This window comes from Anolis carolinensis, chromosome 1 (genome assembly GCF_035594765.1).
Source record: "Anolis carolinensis isolate JA03-04 chromosome 1, rAnoCar3.1.pri, whole genome shotgun sequence".
NCBI lineage: Eukaryota > Metazoa > Chordata > Lepidosauria > Squamata > Dactyloidae > Anolis > Anolis carolinensis.
This window is the reverse complement of record NC_085841.1, coordinates 314401110-314425439: the sequence shown is the minus strand read 5'-3', so window position 1 is coordinate 314425439 and position 24330 is coordinate 314401110. Positions and strand designations below refer to the sequence as shown.

The window sequence follows — 24330 nt, the reverse complement described above, 5'->3', positions numbered from 1 at the left end:
ATGGAGATCACTATAAACTCAGGTGGCGAATACAATTCCAGGAGGAATTCCAAGCACAAAGCAATGGCAACCTGAAAGAGCGGAGTCTCACAAAATGGCAAAGTCTCACAATTGTGCAATATTGGGGAAAAAATTAAAAGGGGAAAAGAGGGACAATGCATCATTTGGAATGCGTAAGACAAAGGCAAATGTGCATTATTTTATTAACTTCACTTTTGGAAAACAGGAGTGCGATGGGGGCAATGGCTATTGAGCACTTCTCCAGCACACAACAAACACACGTTTGCAACAGTAGAACCCTTGTGTGATGATGTCCTGAAAGCTTCCAGTCTGTTTACCTAGAAAACCCTGCTGTGAAATGTTTCCAACGCTAACAGCACTAAAATAAAATGTTCCTTTCTTTGTCACTTACTGATGAAAACCATGAGAGTGAAAAGCAGCTCAATGTTTACAGGAAAAAACACTTTCATAAAACAGAAAAAATAATGCATCATATGGCTCATTTCATTCAAAAGGTGCATTATTAAAGATGACTTCAGCAATGGAGAGAGTGATTGAAGCGGTATGATTAGAAATGACTCCCATAAGAGAAGGAAGATGCTGGGTTTTAGCACAGCAGGTTAAACCACCAGCTACAATAAATCTTGTCAATCAAAAGGTTGACAGTTCGAAGCCCGGATCAGGATGAGCTCCTGGCTTTTAGCCCAGCTTCTGCCTACCTAGCAGTTCAAAAGCAAAATGTGAGTGTAAAAATAGGTACTGTTTAAAAGAGGGAAGGTATTTTAAGGCACCCATAAAGAAATGCCAGAAAATGCTGGTGATTCGATTAAGGAGGAAGTTTACGAACAAAGCTCTTCGGCAGACAGATGAAGTGACAGCACTCCCCCCCCCCCCCGAAAGGCCAGAACCAAGCACAAGCCTCCAAGATGCCGAAGATGGGAAAAGCCTATACATATACCTCTATCTATGTACAATTGTCTGTCTTGCCAGTGTATAAACAGCATTTAATGTTTGAGGCATACGTATGTTCTGTGATCCGCCCTGAGTCCTCTTTAGGGTGAGAAGGGTGGAATATAAATACTATAAATAAATAAAGATGGGATATAAAGTAAAATAAATAATACAAAGCCACAATATAGTATGGAAGACAATCCTATGATTTAAGCCTGGCCTACTGAGGGAAAAAAAGAAAGAAGTCTGCCAAAAAACTGCAAAATGCTCTTTTGCAAACAGGCCCAAAGGTTTAAAAGGCTTCCTATGACACAAAGAGTGAGGTGCAGAAAAGAGGAGAGGAGAACCAAATGTTAATAGTGTTGTCCTGACTCAGTGCAGTGGATCTCACTTCCAAGTGTTCATGATGGAAAACCAGCAACATGCTTTGAGTAAACAAAGTTGTGTGCAGAGCTATTTTAGGAAACCATTTTCATACCCTCCAACATTTCACAGATGAAAAACAGAATACATGTGGCCAAACAACATTGGAATGTGGTCAAGAAGGCAAATGGTATTAATAAGAAATAGATTGCTTTTGCAGTAGACTACAAAAAGAGCAAAATTCAGCAGTTCCCTGCCCCCAACCAGATTCAATGAGTACAAATTACTTTTGCACTTTGAACTCAATTTTCAGCAATTGAAATATTGACCGGAGGAGGAGATAAACTAGGACATTTCAAAAGCAGCTGAAAAAAGTGGGGCGACAAAGGATTAATCCGGATGATCCTTGTCAAAGTAGACAGTTGGGAATATGCATTTTTATTTATATTACAGGGTCACATTTACATTTTTTTTTCAAATCCTTATTTCTCCCCCGCCACAGATTTGGGTGTCTGTAGTTCAATAGTAGAACAAATGCTCTGATACTTAAGATCAGTGCTTTGGCTTTATTTTGCCCTCTTTTCCAAGATCTTGTGGGTCACACACCTTACCAAAAATGTATAGTTTCATATTAAACATAACAAAATAGTTCCCATTTTTTAAAGACTAAATTTTGTTAAAATAACATCCCACATTTGTGTCGTGTTTTAGAACATTGCCACAAGGTTTCTGTGTGAGTGCCTCTTCCCAGATAGCTAAATAGATAGCAGAACCCCCAGCGTTTCGTGGATGAAAATTTAGGACACCTGTAACCAAGTAACATCAGCGAGTGGACAATTGTTAAAGCAGCTGCCGCTCTTGTCTGAAGCCTTTTGAGTCTAAGGGAGAGAGATAATTTGCTAGTGGAGATTAAAAACAATTTCCTATGCAATGGTTAATGAGCGGCATTTGGTGCATGATTCAATCATGCTAAACCCTCTGACATTGCCTTGCCTTATAAAATTGGCCTCTTTTCTGACGTCCTTCTCTAACAAGGAGTGTAGAAACTGTTCTTTTTCATGGCAGGAGAATAGTTGACGTCAGCACCCCACTGTGCTTTGTAAATTCATCCCAGCTGTATTTTCCTGGGAGATGTTGAAATTAATAGTCTCAAGAGAACACGATGAAATGCTAACTGTGGTTTGTTTCTTTTGCTAATTTCTCTGGTGATCTACTAAAAATCTGCAGGGGATTCTAGGCTTGTGTTTTGGGTAAATATTTATTTCTAGTCATTTTAAAGCAGGGCAGGGATGGGAAACCCTTGCTGGGTCCAGGAACCAATTTCCTGCTAAAATGGCAAAACATTTCCCCTCCCTGCATCCAGGAGTGATGGCGAGTCCATTTCTGGTTTTGAAAAACAAGTCTGTTTTGATACTAAACCAAGCTGGGAGAAAACAGAACTCATCTGAAACCCATTTAAAATGAGTTGCTGCTCTTGAAGTATTCCCAAGGTCACTCACCCCTTTGTTTACCAAAACTTTAGGAGGTTGGGCTGACAGGTTACCTGTTCCTCAAATAGATGAGTGCTATGAATGCAGTAACATGGAACAGGTACAACTCAGGAAAACAAGATTAGCATTGATCAGGGAAGTCTTGGGTTTCCTGGATGTAGATCAAATTTTCTCAGTGACATGAACAGTAATGGCAAAAAAATCACTAAAATGAAGCTTAAACATCACTATTGCTCTTTTGACTGTTGATGTGTGCCTTCAAGTGTTGTCTGATTTATGGTGACCCCTTATCAAGGGTTTCTCTGAAGCTGAGAATGTGTGACTCCTCCAGGATGAACCTGTGGGTTTCCATGGCTGAGGGTAAGCGAACCCTGGGCTCCAGAGTTATAGCCCTATGCTCAGACAGTTACACCACACTTGGTCTTATTGATCTTAAACTTTCACATAAGGAATGTTTAAACTGCTAACCATCTCTAGTGATATCAGCCATGTGAAGTCTTGGGAAAAGCAGAATCAGAAACAGAGAGACAATAATGCTTAAAATTTTTGTTCAAATCCTTATTTCTCCCCCACCACAGATTTGGGTGTCTATAGTTCAATAGCTGAACAAATGCTCTGATGCCTAAGCTCAACCCATATTCAGAATAGAAGAGAACCCTGCTGGAAAATGGAGACAGCCAAAGCCAGGTAGTGCTTTGGCTTTCTTTTGCCCTCTTTTCCAAGTTCTCCTGTGGGTCACACATCTTACCAAAATGTATAGTTTCATATTAAAAATAATCCTATACTTTCGCGTAATGAATGTTTAGACTGCTAATCACCTCTAATGATATTGGCCATGTGAAGTCTTGGGAAAAGCAGCATCAAAAACAGACAATGATGCTTAAAATGGAAGGCAGTAGGAAAAGAGGACGACCACACTACAAAGTCAATTGACTCAGTCAATAATGCCTTTTCCCTTATGTTATATGACCTAAGAAGTGTCATCGATGACTAGGCTCTTGGAAGTCTCTCCTACACACTGAACAATAAATAACATCTAATAATCCCAAAACCTGTCTATACCTGTTTTAGGTTTCACCTTTGATTTTGCATGGCAATGAGGAAACTGAAACGGTCTGGCCAAAGATCCACACAAACTGAGGATATAAAAATGGAATATGCTTTGGAATATGGAAATGGAAAATGGTTTGGAGCTTAGAAAAGCTTTTAAAAACCTCACAACTTCCAAATTCCCCAGTGTTTATGCTGGCTGGAAAATTCTGCAAGCTGAAGGCCCCCAATGTAACTTTTCCAAGCACTGTGTCTTGATGCCATATTGGTGGACATTCCTCGACAAACAGATCAATGTGAACAGAATTCCCTGAAAGCAAAAACATTAAGGAAATCCATGCCTTGGTGAAAGGAATATGATAGCAGTGTTACAAAGATTTAAAAAGAGGTGTGCAAGAAGGAGAAATGTTTGATTTAGTTGGAAGAAGACTACTGGGGGGGGGGGGGGGGGAACAAGATCTGAATACCCAAAATAATGATACTGACAAACTTTCTGCATGAACCAGTGGAAATAAAACTACTAAAAAGCTGATTTAGGATACATTTTAGGAAAATATTTCCCAGATCATCTTCTTTAAAAGATCCCAGGAGAATCTGGTGCCATTGACATCAATGGGGAGAAGGAGGGCCAAGGTAATAGCAAAAAGTGGGCAGGACACAGCCAGAGACTGAGAAATGTGGCTGGTGCAGTGGAATTTTATTCCAAAGCTATTTGGAGATTCACTTAATTTCATTCTGTATTGTAGAGCCTTTATTTTCCTACAGCTATTCCTACAGTTCTATATTCCAGCTTTCAATGTGTTGCTTTTCCCTCAGCACTGTATTCAAGCCACAAACATTTGAGTCCATTAGCAGATGGATCTGTCAACCGAATCCCTCAGTGCCAACAGCTGTGATTCCTTTGGTGTTAGATACAAGCACAAAACCTAAGTGAAGATCATACTAAAAGCTTCTGAAAGGGTAGATTAGGGCTGCAGTGACAGTTTTACCAATATCTTCCCAAGGACAAGCAACTTTGCTTGTTATGTTTACAGCTCATTAACATTAATTATACCCCTTCAATCAATCATTCGCTTTACTTGAGTCCCAGAACACGGAGTCAAAGCACCTTTGAAAAAAACACAATATAGATTTCAAAATATAGATTTTAAAATTACAAAAGATTAGCTTTAATATACAATTAAACTATCAACAATATGAAATATGCATTAAAATAAAGCATATTGTCACAATGTACTATCACTGCGATTGATGGCCTACATGTACCCTCTGTGTTTCAATGTATACAATCAACACTGTAGAATTATTGCAGTTTGATGCCACAGCACTGAGTTATGACAATCAAACTGCATTAATTCTAAAATGTAGGTGTACCCCATGTTAGCAAACAACAAAAATAATACATTTTTCAGTTAAAATCTCTATGTCTTCTCCTTCTCAAATGCAATGAAGTAGCAAAGGGTATGAGAAAATGCAACTCTCGGAGTTGTTCTTGTGGTCTCCAGGGTCCTCCAGGGGGTTGAAAAACCACATGTCGCCCACCCCAATCTAACCCATTGTCTACTTGACTGAAGATGGTTCTCCGCGTATTCAATTTTCCCCCCAACCACACTTAAGGAAGGGGTTGAACTTGGGACCCTCTGCATGCAATGCATGTTTTTTATACTACAGAACTTTGGCTCTTTCTTACATGTGAAAAGAGACACAAAGCAGCTCTTTCTTACAAAGAGAAAACATGGGATGATGACGATGGTGATGGTGGTGGTGGTGATGATGATGATGATTATGATAATGGACTGAGCATCATGGCTATGTGAGAATTTGAACCCTGTTCTGCCCAATCCTAGTCTAACAATGCTACCAATAAGACACATTGTTCTCTGAGACACAGTACTGCTGAGACAACCTGTCTAGATTTGGAAATTTCCTCAGGTCAGTGTAACCGCTGAGCTGAAGAGCTCCATACAGAGAGATGCTTTTGGCAAGGACCTCAGACCATATTCATGTGAAGTGGGTGGTGAGAAGATGGGCCCAAATGGATGGAAAGCAAGGCTATCTCCTCTTTACCTTCTCCAGTCACTTGAACTCCACTAGTACCCATACGAATGGAAAGGAAGGAGCAGGAAGTAGTTGTAAAACTATGGGAATTCTCATCCAAAACTAACCTTTGCAAGCTCTGGGGCAGAGATTATGTTCTTGAGTTCTTGAGAAAGTGCTTAAGCACCTCTGGGGCAATTTTTATTCTGTGTAAATAGCAGCACTTCACAACGTCAGGCTGGGCAGCTCACTATACTTTATCATTCCCTGGCAGAAAATGTGCCGGTGGATTAAATACTAATAGCAAAGGGTGAAAGTCAAATGTTTCTGAGATCTTTCGTGTAGACATAGCTCACAGTTAATAGCTCTCCATGTGAAACCAGTCACTGGTGCACCCATTCCATTAATGGATGCCAAGGCTAAGAAAGATGGTGAGAAACCAGAACCAAGGCATCCTATCCAATAGAAAAATTAAAGTCATTCCAGACAATGAAGTCGGACAGGCTGAGGTAATGATTTTAAAATATGTGTAAAGGATTTCTGTCCAAGATGTAATTCCTTTCACCACAGGCGCTTGCATCTGCAGAACAGCGATTTAGTAGTACTATAAAGCTATAGAAGTAGCTACCTCATAGGATTTAATGACCTCCATTAAAAGTTATTTGTTTCCACAATCATAGTCTGAGGGATACAGAAAGGTATAATAGTCAAATCTCTTGTCAATGCAGTAAATCCATCATTACAGCATTCCTTACAAATTGTGGTATCCTCTGCTTAAAAATCACTAATAAAGGAGAGCCTACCACTTTCAGAGGCAGCCCATTCCAGTCTCAGAACACTCTTCCTGATATTTAATCAAAAACTAAATTCTTATAATTTAAACTCACCTGATTTGAGTCTTACTCCCAAGAACAGTGGTTCTTAACCTGTGGGTCCTCAGGTGTTTTGGCCTACAAATCCCAGAAATCCCATCCAGTTTACCAGCTGTTAGGATTTCTGGGAATCGAAGGCCAAAACATCTGGGGACTCACAGGTTGAGAACCACTGCTCTAGAATAAAAAAAGGCATCTGCTCCATCATCTCTATATCAGCCCTTCAGATGTATCAGATGTTTAAAGAAGGCTATCTTGTTGCTTAGCCATCTCTTCTTCAGGCTAAATATACATGGCTCCTCCAACTTTTCTGCATTATACTTAGTCACTAGCCAACCCTCAATATTTTTGTCATTTGCTATGGTAAACTTTATATTGTGTCAGCATGGTTTAACACCTGTCTTAGACCAAAATGGTTAAGCAATAGAGTGCATTCAGAGCTTGGAAAGGTTACTTTTTGGGATTCCGACTACCAATTTCTCCTAACCAGCATGATCAATACAAGCAAAGTTTCCCATATCAAAGATAGGAAAATGTATAACCATCACAAACCTGGGTCTACCTTGAAGTTAAACTTCCAGGATCTATCTTAACAGAGTGACTTAAGGTGACATCCAAAAGAACTAACCTTTCAAAACTCTGAACTCCCATCTTAGATGATGATGATGATGATATTATTATTATTATTATTATTATTATTATTATTATTATTATTATTATTCCCTCCCCCCCAAACTGATACTTGAGTCAGTATATAATTTAAAATATAGTTAAAAACAGAAAATATCAGAATAAAACTAGAATTTAACAATTAACAATATTAAAAAATAAAACAAAAATTAAATTATTAAAAACTAGAAACAGTACAGTTAAGCCCCTTCTTCAAATACGGGAAAAGTTATGAAAGCTAAGAAATAACTGAGGGAATGATATCATTTTCTTTGGCTCACTTGCTTGTACAGTTCTTACTGCTATTGTAGAGAGATAGCTAACATTCACTCACTTTAATTTTCTTTGTTTGCTTCTCCAGTATATAACCTTTGGAAACCCATATCCTATTGGCCTTGCCTTGAGCATGGGGGATGCTGGCTGCGTATCTCTGAGTAGAATTTGTCTGGAAGCCTGTGATACATGGATTTATACAGTAGTTTCCCCTTCATCCATGGTTTTCTTTCCATGGTTTGTTACCCCCAGTCAAATATGTTCCCAAAAATCTTGGAAAACAGTTCAATACTATCTGCGTTTTTAGGCATCCATGGGGAAGTCTTGGAATGCATAAGGAATAAGGGGAAACTATTGCATTTGAAAACTTTGTTTGATGTATTGATTGTATGTAGAGGTTGAGATGAGAGAGAATAGAGTACCATGGTTGCCTATATAGCTGTTCTGCCTCTGCTGAAATGATCACATGCAGAGATTGGGAAGTAAAAAAAAATACTACAAAAAACAAAAATCAGGAACTGTTTGGCTCAAGAAGGAGGCAAGAAGCAATATACTCTTGCAGTGCTGTGATTAGTTTCAATGGGGCATGGGCAGGATAACTTCCCAGTTGGTTGCAAATTGTGTCTCTTCAGTGTATGTGAGTCATAAGCCTTGAGGTCTTGGGATAGGGCAGTCTATAACCCTACAAATCAATACGCACACACACACACCATGTTAGGTGTCAAATGGACTCACCTTCAGCCTCTTGGGATCCCAGCATGTTCTGCCTTTTATTAGTTCTGTGCTTCTTGATTGCATGGCAGAGATTGGTCTTGTGTCTTGCTTCTCACTTTTGTCCCTTCTTGCGAAGATTCATTAGTTCTGTCTGGCACTTCTTTGCCTGGAGACCCAGACTCCTCATTGTCTACAAGGCAAGTGGAGTCATCATTTTCTATTCCAACAATTATTTGTCTCTTGGGACCTGTGATCTGGATCTCTCCCACTTGTTTGTCTGTTGACGGTCCTTGGTCTTCTCCATCATCTGCCTTTACCGTTGGCTCACTAAGATTTTTTGCGCAATCTTCACCATTAGGGTTCCTTTCAGATTGTGCATTTTTGTCTACGCCATCCTCATAAACAGTAGAACTGTTCTCCTCCAGGATACCTCCAGATGCCTGATTCAGTTGGTTCTCTTCCTGGCAAGAATTGTTGTGCATACAGTTGCCCTCGGGAGACATATCAGCCACAATTACTGTCTTCCTGAGGTTATGCTCTGCCTCAGTCTCATCAGTGCTGACTGCAGACACCTCTTGGGTAAGATATCTGCTGCTGTTTCCCTTGTTGCCCTGGCCTTCTTCACCTCCAGATGGACTTTCTCCACTTCTTTTGGCTTCTGCCACAGAAACGCTGCATTCCTGAGGTGCCTCATTCTTGTCCAGCAATGCCTGTTCCTTTATTCCTTCACTGACCACAGCTTGGTTCTTCAGTTGTTCACTGCTACTGGACTTCTAGAATTTCAGAAGATAAAACTCTATGTAGTGATTATTAAACTGTTTATTCATAGCAGGTAAGTGCAGCATAAGACCTCCCACATATTGCTGAAGGGAGCTACAATTCAACTGCAGCTGAGGATTTCCCCTGTCAATGAAATTGGGAACAACCAGGTTTCATTTAACAGGAGATTCTATTCTAGTTCTGTGAATAAAGAACTAGGGCCAGAATTTCTTCTTGAGATGTACAAGCATAGTGCAAGACTCAATGATACCACTTTGTTTCTCCATATCTGAACAAATATACTATATACTCACCTGATTATCCAGTTCATCCTTTCCAAAGGACATTTCTTCACCCTCCTTGGCATCCCATCTGTAAAACAAAGGACAACATGAGCAATGTCAGAACATTGACCTCTCTGGTTCCTTTTGGAGAATATCATACTTAACACAAGGATCCAGATGTTGTTGGACTGTAGCTTCAGAGCCAACAGAGAAAGATGGCATGTGCTAGGATTGCCACAAATTTGTAAAGTTTTTTTTGTTGTTCAAGAAATGCTCAAAAACAAGGTTAATAAGGCTCCGCAGACCTCTTGTTGTAGTCATTCATGTATTTTTGACAGCTCTGACCAAGAGGTATGTTAGTTGTTGTGGAAATCCCCTTTATAGAGATACTTAGACTCACCCAGAATAGTTCTCTTAATTTTTGAGTCCAATCAGCAGGATAGCTTTCCTGAAACAAACTTCATCTTATACATATTGTTATTCTCTTAATCTCTGAGACCCAGCAGAATCCATTAATCTTTAACAAGCTGGTTGTTAAGACTGTAATATCATAAAATCATAAAAAACCAATTTCTGTGCCAAGACATTTGTCATTTGACTAAGAACATGTGCCAGTGATTTATGAAACTGTCTGCTGCAGCCTGAGAGTGAAGTCTAAAAGAGAGAGAGTATTATTGAATGTGTTATATTTGACATGTACCAACATGCTAAGGAGGAAAATGACAGTTTCCAGCTTTTGGTGTGCTTACAGTATTATTAATAATTTATTGCATTTCTTTTAAAACATCACAGAATTTAGCACAGTGCAGTATGCACAAACAGCAATACAATTAAAATCAGACTTGACTAACATATGTGTTACTGAAATCTATTCGGTTGGCAGATACAAGAGAAGAGGGCTTTTCTATGGAGAATCCATCTTTAGGGAATTTCACATCTTTAGGGAATTCCACATTGATTCCTCTCGGAGTGCTTTCCCCTACTCTTTTCTACAGGAACATGCATGCAAATTGATCTCCTATATGTGGTATTTGCTGTTGTGTCAAATGTTTTCTGTTATTGTTTTTATCAGAACTTGGAAAATATTTATTTTTAGTTTGCATCTTCAATAAATTCAAAGCAACCATGACTAGTGACCACACTGGCTAAGGGACACAAAGGACTATAGTTCAAAATAATAGGAGGGTTCTCAAGCTCCATTTTAAAATGATTTATGCATTTTATATTTCATTGTTTTTTGTAGTCTGCGAAAACATTTCCTTTGGAAAGCCTCTGAGGACACAGAAATATTTGAAATAAGTAAATATGCACACTGAGTACATTTAATGACCACAAACATGTAATAACAACATTTCTTTCCTGGAATAATGTCCATTTCCCATGCATGATGATGACTTGTCATAATGGCAGAAAAATCCCTCCCCCGTAGCTATGAAAATAGTTTGCAGTTGTTTTGTTGTGCACCCGAGGACATATCTAAGGTTAAATGTACAGAGATGGAACGTGCTAGAGGAGCTTTAAAGAGCAGATCTGATTTTTTAAGACCATACTTTACAATTGAACTATCCAATTGTATTGGTATGATAGTGTGGTTCAGCAACTACAAAAGAGGGAGAAAGTTGGAAAATAATGCTATTTAACTACATTTGTTTTCAAGCCTATAAAAACAGCTAATTTAATTATTTATTCATTGGTGATGTTCCAGTTTTTGTGATCTATGCTCAAGATGTCATGCATCACTCTCCTTATTGCCCCTTGGTTATTACATCAACACTGTGACATTTGTAAGACTGAGGTAATGACTAACAGCATTACTAAATAGGTTTTATGACTTGAGACTATCCACATGACAGAATTATGGCTGTTTCCTTCAATTGTTAACTGTCCATTTACTGAGAGATGCTAATGAGTGAAGTTGGAAAGTTCTTTAAGGAAAGCACATATTTTGCTACTAAGCTAGAAGCCAGCTCTTCATATTCACTACACTTAGGAGCACAAAATCCATCTAAAAGGGGAAAAGCCACAAACAAAAACACTATTTTTATTACTCAAAAGAATACATTTCTAGAGACCTCTTCACAAGTCGGGGACATGCTGTTTTGCTGGCAGTTGCTGGTGAAATGGCAGGAGTGTGGGGCACTTTGTGGTGCCCCATGCACCCTCCCTCCTTCCTGCATCACATATGAGGGGTGGCACAAGGCGCATTGGCCCCCTTCCCCATCCGATGGGAGAAAGGGGAGCAACACACACTGCTCGACTCTCCATCAAAAAGGTGAAAGAGCCCAAAATGCAGGTAGCTCCATTGGAGCTACCCCAAACCTATTTACCTCTCTATTGTTGCTGAGGAAGCGTCTTGCAACACTTCTTCAGCACTTGGAGGGTAAATGGGACAGGGCCTGCCGAGCGTCATCTGATAGTGCTCAGCAGAGACCAAAGTGCTTCAAAGAGACAAAAATTTCCAGTGTGGTGAAGTGGTAGGAATCCCTAGGTCCTCCAGCATGGCTCTACGGTTCATAGAATCACACTGGAGGATCTATAGAAGTGATCTCTCTAAGAATCTCTAGATCTTCCAGCGTAATTCTATGACACTGGTTCCCAGCTTTGGGCCTCCAGGTGTTTTGGACTTCAGCTTCCATAGTTTCTAACAGCTGGTAAACTGCTGGGATTTCTGGGAGTTGAAGTCCAAAACACCTGGTGACCCAAAGGTTGGAAACCACTGCTCTATGGTCAACATCTGGTCTAAGCTGATCATAGAGTCGAACTAGGGAACCTAGAGATTCCGAGAGAAATATTTTAATAAAATCTTCTAGTAACCAAATCTGGAAAAAAAAAATCAAACCCACATATGTGGAACAACAACTGTATTTTTTTTCATCTTTTTAAAAAGGTATCCAATGAAGTTCCATTAACATAGTACAAAATAGAGCAAAGCAATATATACATAGTTTACACACATCACTATAACTTTGCTTACAGGAAATGTGCATTCAATGAATCACTCCCACTGTCCTCAAAATCTTTTTCAGGATTGCTACTTAATAACCATGGAACCAGCTAACAGGCAATCAATCAAAGAATTAAACCATATTTTTGCATAGCAATGGATATGAATAAGGACAGGTATTATATAGAATCACATAATGGGACACCAAAGACCAAGCTGATAAGCTGGATGCTGTCCTAGATGCATGGCTCCACTCCAAGAATTTCTCTTCAACTGACATCATGTACCCCCCCCCCCCCAAACACTCACACACACCTTTTCTGACATCCCTTCCTACTATTTGCACAGAAAACATCCCTGTTATCTGTGATCATTAGTCAGAGCTGAACACAGGCATTCTTCTTGGACCCTCTGATATTCACTAACGGGGGATATGAGTAGAGAAGAAGGAAATACAGTAAAGTCAAGTGACTGATATAAGCAGGAAATGCCCCCTCCCCGTTTTTGTTCTTGCTTATTTTCTCCATGAAAATACAAATGGGCCAGGTTAGTTGTGGAAATAATAGCAGTAAATCCCTTCACCCTGCTCTTATATTAAGAGGAGACAGCAAGTGAACATGTGTGGGATTTCTCTGTAATCAAAATATATTGTTTTCATTAATAAATGCAGTTTTAATATCAATCTAGGTCAATTAGCAGATGATGTAATAATAAATGTTTAATAAAGACAAATTACTTTTGTCCTGAAACTCTATTCCACAACAGAATTTCCTTTCTCAAAATAAGGCAAAGAACAAGTCCAGGCAATGAAATTCCACTGAAAACTGCTCCCCTACCTTCTGGCTCTGCCGGTGAGTCTATCCTTCCCCTTGGCCTTACTGCTCATGAATGGCAATGTTCTGGAAGCAGACTCGCTTGTGCTCCGTCTGTGTTGTCCTCCAACTGAAAAAGATGCCATATACAGTGCTAATTCATTCAACATCAGGATACAAGAGCCAGGCCAGCCCTACCATGAGGCAAAGTGAGACAACAGGCTCAGGTAGGGGATGTGGGTGGGAGAATCAGAGGAAGCAGCCATGTTCTTCCTGGCTACTTCCCTCTCTTAGTCAATAGAGCAAATAGGCACAGTATACCACATGACTTGTTTTCATTCTCTATCCTGTGCTAATGTTCTGGAAATAATGAAAGAAGCTATCCCATTTTAAATAACTACAATTCAAACTAGTAGCCCCGCTTCAGCTTCACTTTATGCCCAAGGTGCAAAGTGGAGTCTAAGGATTGAATACAACTTTCTGGAAAGAACAAATTGCTCCCCTGAAGTGGTAAGATTCAATGACATGGATACTTATTCATAAATCCATATATAAAGAGATCTCATATCACCTTTAAAACTAACTGAGAGAGAAATGTTTTTACCATAAGCTTTCTTAGACTAATTCTGTTTCATCAGATGTATTTGCTGAAGTAGAACTAGGCTGTATTTATAACGGCAAAAAAGATGGACTCATCTCAAAGGCAGTGCTGGCAGGCCAGATTATGTATAGCTACTTCTGGGGATGATCCATTTTTTTGGTCTTAGCTTGACTTTGCTCCAAGCAGAGCAAAGTCTGGGGAAATCTAGTGTTTCCTAGAAACTCCAGAGTGACCTTGGATTTTAATTTTTACTTTTTTGCTATGTGGACAACTAGACTAGGTCTCATCTGGCCCAATATGTTGTCCAAATGGCAGAATCCATGTCATCTCCCTTCCCCATGCAATCAACATGGAGGGGGGAGTAACCTCTTCTTGTTGAACACATACTCAGGTACCATTTCTGACCTTGTCAGAAGTAACACCACACTGGAGAGACTTTCCATGGAGCTCTTAGGCTGGTGAGGAAGCAGTGGCAGTGATGCAGAAAGCAGGACTACTGTGGAGCCAGCCCATCTACTCTGTATGGACAACAATGTGGAATTGAACAGGATTCATCCTCAGGAATGTGACTGCCATCGTGGGACAATCCAGGACCAGTTAAGCACACAGTTCTGGACTGGCCCTGGATGAAGTGGCCAGTGTAGTCATGCCCTGAATGTACACAAGTTTATGCTGCCTACTTCCTTCTCTGAGTCCATCTCAAAGATGCTGTAAGATCCCTTTTTATATTTCTCCTAGAGTGGTAATTCACTCTTTAAATATGTTGCAGGAATTTTCCTGCACTCTGTAACTTTTAAAAACTGTATTTCAAAAGCAGAAGTGCACTTCGGTGTTCTTATTGCTTTATTTTTTTTTAATCTTTTAGTAATCTGCATAGCTTAGAGACCCAGGTAAAGAAACTGGCTCACAGACCTGCCACAATGGACCACACTTTCTGTACACATGGGAAAGAATGCATTTGAGGTTTCAGCATTTCACTGCCTTCACATTGCTCTGTCCTGCCATGCAAACATGGCTTCCCTGATTGAAGTGGGCCCCAATACTAATGGGGCTTAGAAATTCCAGCTCATTAGAGAGTGCTACTAGCAATGGCCGGGGACTCATACTGACAAAGATGAAGAATGTCTATCTGCATGATCTTGAAGGCATAGGATGCATCAGCCTCATTCAACCTCACAATCTTGAGACATTTTGAACTATAATTTCCATTGTTCTGATCATTACCTGGAGCTAATGGAAGTTGAAATCTAAAAATACAAGATTTGGGAATGCTGATCCTTGCTGAACAGATTTCAGTCTGCACAGTCCCTAGAAAAGAGGGCAATGGGGAAATTGAAGGATATATAGCATGTATCATAAATGAACTTCAGGAGTTAAAATGTGTTTGATGGTTTTTTCAGTCCTTTTTATACTAATTCATGTCAGGAACTGCTGTGGTTTTTAATATTTTTATGAATTTAACCTGAATTGTTTTTAATACTAATGATGTTTAATACTATTTTCATATTTGTATATTTTAAATTGTATGGTAATGCTTTTTATGGCATTGTCTTTAGTCATCCAAATATTATTCTTGTGGGCACTTCTCTTGCACCATTTCTCTGTACATTGTGTGCGCGCACACATGTGCCTTCAATTTACATGGTGACATATGGTGATCCCATGAATTTTCTAGGGTGTTCTTAGGCAAAAAAAAAAATTCATAAGTGCTTTTTCCAGTTTCCTCTGAAATATATTCAACAGCATCTTCATACTCCTTAGTCATGAAGCCCTTCTTCTTGTGCCACACCCTGGAATTACAGCTTTATTTTGCTTGTTCTTGTAACTATAATCCTCAGAATATGCCCACACGGTCCCAGCATTCCTTCTGCGTCCATGGTTTCTGCTGTGATGCTTAGCGGCTTTCTTCTTGGCTGCCAGCCCAGCTATACATTCCCAACAGGGAAAGAGTCGAGACAGTATAAGATTGATAAATATGCTGGGTGGGGGGAATTATCACTTTTTCTTTTCTCAGTTTCTCAGTTTCTTTTCTCAGTTTCTCAAACATCTCCATTAAGTATGAATGTCACAGACCACCACCCAAGGAGCAGGAGCAACATAAGCAGCTCAAAAGAAAACCCCAAAACATTATCTGTAATGATATTATTAAACATCAAAGTCAGAACCATCCATGCCATCGTATTTTCCATTTTTTAACTTTTTAAATTAAAGTTGTAAATTGATCTTTTTTTTACATTATTTTAAGCTGCTTTGAACCCCACATTAGGAAAAAGATGGGATATAAATCGAGTAAATAGATAGATAATGAATATAAGGGTCCTAAAGGAAATCAAACCTGAACTCTGGTAGAAGCAAAAAATATTAAGTGCTACCATATTTGAAACACTTCATGAAATGACATGGCTCACTGGAAAAGGGAATAGTGCGAGGCAATAGAAATAAAAGTACCCCATATTACAAATGTATTGATTCAATCAAAAAACCACAGTACTGAGTTTACACGTCTTGATCTACAGTGTACATGAGTGGGGCTCGTGGAGATTTCTCATACATAAGTCAAAGCTGGTCTGAAGGTGAAAAAGAACAAACAATAGCTGAATACCACTACAAAGGCAACAGTCATTCTGGGCCCGGAAAAATAAGGATTTGGGGAGCAATAGTCTTTTGAGTAAAGCATCCTTCTCTCTTTAATGTTTTTGGACATTGCTATTTAAAAGCAGTCAGGTTTCACATTTCTGTTGATTTCAATTTACCTTTTCCTTCAGAAGGCAAGGATCGATGTTGGGACTTGCGAGCATTTCTTCCCCCTTGAATGAACAAAGTACAAAAAACAACAGAACAATAAATTCCCCTACTAGGTTCCCTAACACAGCACAGTTTTCCTGATTTAAACACTCCAAACTATAGGTATGCTATAGCCCAGCATTCAGGAAGTGCTGACCCTGGCAACTGTAATGAGGTAAGGCTGACCTTCGTGGGAAACATCACATAACAAGTCATGAGTGTGACTGGCCAAAAGTACAGGAGGAACTAAGGCATTGGATATTGCCTATATTGGAATCTCCCGGGACAGGAAAAAAACAACAACATCCTACACCCTGCCCTGGGTATTAAAAGTTACATCAAACCTTATAAATTCATGAGAAATTGACTGCGACCATCCTGCCAATTAGGAAACCAAAGACAGTGGTATGTCCCCAAAGCCGGACAGATATGGGGCCTTACCCAGAGAGGAATGGGAAGCAGCAGTAACAGTAACAGTGAGTGAGATTGGAGGTGGACCAGGGAAAATGGAAGGGAGAGGAATCCTCCCCTTGCTTATGGAGGAGCAAACTATCCCTCCCGCCATTCTGAGCAGGGATTGTGGTACAGTATTCACAAAAAATGAGAAGGATTGGTAATGACAGAAAGCATATGCCCCAGCACATCACACTGGGCATTTAAAAAATAATGACAATGCTTTTGACCCCTGCAACCTGTCCTGTCTCCTACGCTGAACCTATCCTGATCTAGATTTTAGAAAAACACAACAATTTTCCTAGAATCTGCAGTGCAAAAACTGAAGTTTGTTATATCATATTAAAGTCTAATAGAAAGACTTTGACTGCAGTTATGAAGTGAGTACATGTTTCAAAAGTCAAGTTCAGGGCCAGGAACGATCTCATATGCATTCTTGAAGGCTTTCATGGCCAGAATCACTGAGTTGCTGTGAATTTTTCAGGCTGTATGGCCATGTTCCAGAAGCATTCTATCCTCACGTTTCACCCACATCCATGGCAGGCATCCTCAGAGGTCATGAGAGCTGTTGGAAACTACGCAAAGGAACTGTATATTGTATATCTGTGGAAGGTCCAGGGTAGGAGAAAGAACTCTTGTCTGCTTGAGGAAAGTGTTAATGTTGCAATTGGCTAGCTTGATTAGCACTGAATGGCCTTGCAGCTTCAAAGCCTGGCTGCTTCCTGCCTGGGGGAAGCCTTTTTTGGGAGGTGTTAGCTTTTTTAAAAAAAATCCTGATAAGTATGAGTACAAATGCAACTCTTGCCAAAATCCCAGGAATTTTGGTCAGTTTGAATATGTTCAAAGAAATATCTTTGAAAACAAAGCCACACTGGCTTTATGTTTTATATTTTGTCATATTGTATGGTTTTGGGCATGGCTCCATGTAAGCCGCCCCGAGTCCCCGTTGGGGAGATGGTGGCGGGGCATAAATAAAGTTTTTATTATTATTATTATTATTATTATTATTATTATTATTATTATTATTATTATTATTATTATTAAGATATAAAGGTGTGGGAACAGGGTGTTTTTTTAAAAAAGCAAATAAAGTGTGTGCGCGAGAGAAATATCAAAGGGCTGGCTTTTTTTTTTTTACACCAGCACCAACATATTTGGGGTCAATAGAGTATCAAATCCCTTTGCTGACCTTTCTTGCTGTGTGGGCCCTCCAAGGCTGGTCCCCCATCCTTTGTATCCTCAAACCTGCAGGGGAAAATAAAAGACTCTTTCAAATATAAAGTTCAATTAAAATACTGGAAAATCTGTGCATGTTGGTATTAATACTGAAATTTGACTGTGAATTGGCCCTTTACAAGTAAAGTGTTTTTACAAAATTATCTTCTTTGTTTTAAATGGCAAACTCTACTACATCTTCAGTGTTTCCAATTTCCTCAAAAAGCTATGCAGAGGGAAAGTTTTTTTCTAAAAACATCAGGAAAGCCCAACTGGATTGGATTTGGCCCTGTTAATTCAGTGGTTCCCAAACTTGTGTTCCTAGATTTTATTGAACTACAACTCCTACCATGGTCAGTCATGAACCATGACAAAAGGTCAGGGGACCTAAAGTTGGAGAGTCTTGATTAGAATCCAATGTTCTATTATCCAAAGTTGCAAATTAGATGCTCCTGGAAAATGAACAAACAAGGACTGAAGGAAACAGACTTCTCTACTTTTCTTTCAGAAGTATGCCACATTGAACAAAGAGATTCTAGTTAGCTACTATAAATAAAGCTACTTCTGGAAAGCCATCAATAGCATTGCCCATGAAAAAGCTATGCATTTCTGAACTATAGCTAGATAATGGATTTCTGGAAACCTAGGGACAATAACTTTCACAAGTTTATTGCTATCAGTCTAAATGAAGTCTGCTATTCCTCACTCAGCATTCTGAGTCTAGGGAAATTCTGCACTTAATATTCTGTGAGTATTTCTGCTAGGTTATCAAGAGCATCATAAGCCCTATACCTCATCAGAATGCTTTTTGGAAAGTCTGAAGTTCATTCAGTAATGGAGGTTGTGGACTCCCACAAATCAGAGTGGCTTTTTACTAGAATGAAAAGAAATTATGGTATCTTTTTTCCTAAGGGGCTCTTTCCTCAACATCTTCAAATGCCTCCTTCCTTTATCAGTTGCATACAGCCGACATTATAATGGATCCCTTGTGGGTCACTGACTCTGAGCCATCTATTGAGACAGAGACATATTGATATACTATCCTCTTTCTCTTGTAATCAGAAGCTGCAGATAATACACAACCCAAGAGTATGATTAGAGATATTGCTTCCTATCCAACTTTCCAGTTTCCACCAGGATATTATTTCTACCATTGACCTCTTTGTAGAGGCTACTGCATGTGGTGTATTGTGTTGGGTGTGGAGACAACCTACATGCAATCTGATTTTTCAACATCCCAAGCCCGTCGCCATTCTCCCCTTGCGTTCTTGTGGCGTGCTAGGCGCTCAAGGTCAATCTGTTCCCGTTCTTTCTTCCATCGCATGTACTCTGATCGCTCCCTTCCAGTCAGCGTGCGACTCTTGTCCCCTGGACTCTTCTGGGGGGATTTCCCTCTCTCCTAATTAAAACAAAAAGGTAGATACTGTAATTAAAATCAGCTGTCCCCACACTGCATGCACAGAGGTGGTCTAAGTTTAATTTCCTTGTGTTTTGGCCACATAGAATCACAGAATAATAGAGTTGGAAGAGACTACATGGGCCATCTAGTCCAACCCACTGCCACGCAGAAAAAAGCACAAAATAATCTTGACAGATGGCCATCCAGCCTCTGTTTAAAAGGAAGGAGCTTCCGCCACACTCCGAGGCAGAGATTTCCACTGATGAACAGCTCATATGGTCAGGACGTTCTTCCTAATGTTAAAGTGGAATTTCCTTTCCTGTAATTTGAACCCATTGCTCCTAGCCCTAGTTTCAAGGGCAGCAGAAAACAAGTCTGCTCCCTCTTCCTTATGGCACTCTTGGATAGCTTAGTTATTTATTTGTGACTAGAGAACATATCTGTTGGTTGTATGTGTGCTCACAGTACAGTTCTATCATGTAAAAATCATATGACACAGAATTCTGGTGAGAAACCTTTGGATCTGCAGATGCTTTGGACTTCAGTTTCCAAAAGCCTCAGCCAGCATGGCCAATAACAAAGGATTATAAAAATTGTAGTCCAAAACAACTAGAAGGCCAATGGTTCTGGAAAACATAGAAGCTTCAGAAATCACGTCATAAATGTATTGACAAGTAAAGGTATCACTCTTTTATGGATTGTGTCTTTTTAAAAAAAATATTTCGGCATCACTTTTTATAGGTGTAACAGAAGATAACAAAATTCAAACAGGGCACAAAAACAAGAATACACAATAAAGAAGGAAACAAACAAAACGAGAACAACACTGCAAAAAAGTAATAAAGCAGTCAATTCTAAAAGGTCAGCTGAAACAAATATGCTTTTACTAGGAGGCCTTATCTCCTTTTTCTGGATTCTGTTTCACAATACAGACACACAAACACATATGCACTTTACTAAAATTTCCTGCAGTATATCATTATGGTGTAATCATTATTTGGCTTGGTGAGTCACAGAAGCATGGGGTAGAGACTTCTCTGTGGTAGGCGATAGCTTCCATTTCATTGGGTGGCCAATCTGTTCCAAGTTTTAGTCTGGAATTTCAAGGAAACGTCTGAGGTTTCGAATCAATTTTGGAGTTAGGATTCAGCACCTTAGACAGGTCCTTTAACATACACATTGAAACTTAGGCCTGAGTAACCATCCCCCTGAAACAGAAAAGGTTGAAGGGAGTTGTAGTCTGAAATATCGAGGAAGTACCCAATTTCAGAAGTACATGAACCCTAACAGGGATACCTATGAGGAAGGTTAGTCAACTAAACTCACACCATAGTAGAGGGGAATGTTGAGGCTGTGAGTGAGTTGGTTGGCAAAGCAACATCCCAAGATGCTAGCTGAGAAGAAATACAAGTCAGGAACTTTCTGGTTCAGAGCTCAGACCCTTTGCCACTCAGGTACTCTACAGAGCTATGCTACCTAATTGTGTGTTATATTCCTTTGTTGCTAGTTAGTCCCTCAAGTATAGTGAGCTCAGCAGCACAGCATGCATAATGAGCATTCAGTGTACAAGTCAGAACAATGTTCTCTGAGGAGGAAATTGTTTGCTTGTACTGCTTTCAACCTCATGATTTACTGTTCCATTCTGTGCTGTAACAGCTGAATGCCAGCCTTCCTTCCATGTTCAAAGCTTTAGCACACAAACAAAAAAATGAGATGGAGGGTGTTCTCAAAACAAACCCACCCATGCAATGAACATATAGCACATGCCCACAAAGAGTGGGAGCCAACCGCCAGCTCTCTGATACCGTCAGGCCCCAAAGTGGATGGCTGAATGCACAGCAAGCCCAATGACGTGAATTGCCTGCGGGAAACTTGATATTCCATATTTTCTCCCCTTCAAAGATGGCCACCCCCAGGCTTCCTCCAAACAAGAATTAATCTCCTTGGCATTTTGTTGCAGATCAAAATAGGCTGGAGGAAAATTAGAGCCCGAGGAACCTGTTGCCAAGGAGACCCACCTGTGTGGGTGGGCAAAGCAGGCACCGAACAACAACACTTCTCCTGTTCTTCCAAAGGGAGCTGAGGGGGCCCACAAACCCCATCCCCATAAAGATGGGGAAGCAGAAGGCTGAAGGGCCTAATGTGGGAAACCAGAAGAGTCTAGTTGGGCTTTGTAGGCCTCCATGCTTTCTATCTCAAAGGGTCACTGGCTCTAAACCATCTTCTAGAACTTTCCTTTCTGGTCTCTTCTCTCATTGCTTTCCATGGCTGTATATATATATGTCACGTATCAGACATGGGAGATTAGGGCTCAAGATAGTAGGGGATGAAATATCAGAGGCTTGTATATCAGAGAAACTGAAAAAAAACTCATCTACCATGCACATTGGGGAGAAATCTGGAGAACCTCAGAGAGGAGTGCAACCTTGGTGTTGAGCAGATTGGTGTTTTTAATGTGACATGCAAAGACAGCAACTTCAGAAAGCCTTCTCAAAGTAGTGTCCTCCAAATGTGCTGGACTTTTACACCCATCCCCTTTGAACTGACTCACTTGCCTGCAGGAGAGGATAAGAGTTGTGGTACAACACATTGGAAAGGGACCAGATTAGTGGAGACTGTTCTACATGACTTTTTTCATGTCAAGTCACTTCTGGTATGAGAGAATTGGCCATCTGCAAGGACCTTGCTCAGAGGACGCCCAGATGTTTTGATGTTTTTACCATCCTTGTAGGAGGCTTCTCACATGTCCCCACATGGAGCTGGAGCTATCGAAGGAGCTCATCCGTGCTCTCCCCGTGTTGGATTCGAATCAACAACCTTTAAGTCAGCAACCAAACCTTCGAATCAGCAGTCCTGCCTGGCACAAGAGTTTAACCCACTACACCACCAGGGGCTCCTTCTACATGACTGATAGATAGAAACCACTGAAGGCAATGTAATTGGTTTAGTAAATGTCCACAAACACTTTACCGTCCTGAGGAACATAGCATGATGAACACAAGGAAAACTCTTAGAAATGGTTCATGGGTTTTTCAAATCCTATTCTGCCTCCTAGTTTGGAAAGTTACATGGAGAAGAGGGGATGAGAAACTATACCAGGTCCAAGGACCTCTTTTTTGCCCCCCAAATCCCCATGGCCCAGACAGACTGTGAAAAAAATGAAACCAAACAGGAAGAGACTGACTTTGAAACAAAATTTCAGTTTTGATATCAAACAGTGCTGTGGAAGAGGGAACTCCAGCTTATTTAAAAGTTGAATTGCTATTCCTGGAGACTTCAAGGATAAGCAATTCAAGTTGTTTTGGACTTGAAGAATCTGGAGGGATCACAGGCCACGTAAACAACAGGAGTGCCCCCCCTGCATGTGATCCCATTTTGGCTGCCCTTGTGGAGAATATAGCCCAATATAACCTTTTAATTGAAAGCATAGCTTGGAAGGTGTGTGTGGGGGGGGGGGTGAAACCCATCCTTACAGACCACTGAATCCTATGTCTGGTGTGCACTAAGAGGCGTCCGGAGCCTCCCAACTCTGACTGGAGGCTTCTTTGCTTTTGGTCAAGTCCGTAAGCAGCAGAAACTCATCATCTGGAAGGCAGCCTGTTTACCATTCACAGCCGGGCCTCCTGCTGAGCTGGGCTGCCCACAGCTGGGATCCTGGGCCACAAGGGAGCAGAGTGAGCCAGCCTCCCAGCATTGCCTGAGCTGCAGCTGGGACCCAGGTGGAGCAGCTCTCTAATGAAGCACTTCAGCAGGAGAGGAAAGCTGATTTAATTTGTGCATTGTTAATTAAGAGCGGTTGTTGGCTCAAGGGAGCCAGTCTTTCCTTCTTCCAGGGCCTGTTCTGCACAGGGCCACTGTTGGAAAGTCACCCCAATGCATACCAAGACTGATGTGTATTCCAGAGAACACAGAAATGAGACTTAATAAGATGACCACACACAGCATTCCCAGGCAGCGGGCTGGGGATTCTGGAAGCTGCAGTCCCAACAAAAGTCACTTGTGTAAGCTGTGATATCCCTTTCTGAACACTAGAATTTGTGAGCCTCTTCATGAACACATCCTCCCCCTTCTTTCCCAAGGAGTACACTACAGCAGGGAGTATGAGTCACATATGATTTTCATCACATGTCCTAATAGAACAGTGAAAGGGTTTGGACTCTAGTGCAGGTCTATAAGAAAGCCAGCACGGCGTGGTTTGATCATTGGACTACAACTCTGGAGACAAGGGTTCAAATCTTTGCTCAGCTATGAAATTTATGGGGTGACCTTGGGGTAATCACACTCCATCAGCCTCAGAGAAAGGCAAACTCCCTTTATAATTATTTCACCTAAAAGTTGGAAATGACAAGAAGGCACAAAGCAACAACAACAACAACAACAACAACAACAAGCAGGTCTTAAAATTCAAGAAACAGTCTCCACTGAACAGACGTTGCACAGACTGAGCATTTTTGCCATGGTGGCTAATATAACTCAGGTATTTTGAACTCGAGCAAAGCATGATGTGCTTTGATAGTGAACTTGAAATGAAAGTTGATCTTGATAGTGGCATTATCAACTCAAAGAATATATAACGTAATTGTTTTATTGTTTGTTTTTAATTTAATTTTTTTGATCTTTTTATTTATTGCTTCTACTAGCTTATTGTTTATTGTTATAT

General features: G+C 40.3%; 1 protein-coding gene across 3 annotated transcripts in view; it reads right to left on the bottom strand.

The window, feature by feature from the left end:
* ccdc9b (coiled-coil domain containing 9B) overlaps nucleotides 1-24330 on the bottom strand; it is a 71610-nt gene that overhangs the window by 8989 nt on the left and 38291 nt on the right. For all 3 annotated transcript variants that reach the window (XM_008116835.3, XM_008116834.3, XM_008116837.3), the window contains 6 exons: nucleotides 19486-19670; nucleotides 18246-18301; nucleotides 16573-16626; nucleotides 13243-13348; nucleotides 9493-9550; nucleotides 8441-9192 (listed from right to left, as the gene is read on the bottom strand). In XM_008116835.3, the coding sequence (XP_008115042.2) occupies nucleotides 8479-9192; nucleotides 9493-9550; nucleotides 13243-13348; nucleotides 16573-16626; nucleotides 18246-18301; nucleotides 19486-19670 (1173 nt within the window). In that variant the 3' untranslated portion in view covers nucleotides 8441-8478. The remainder of the gene's footprint in view (nucleotides 1-8440; nucleotides 9193-9492; nucleotides 9551-13242; nucleotides 13349-16572; nucleotides 16627-18245; nucleotides 18302-19485; nucleotides 19671-24330) is intronic.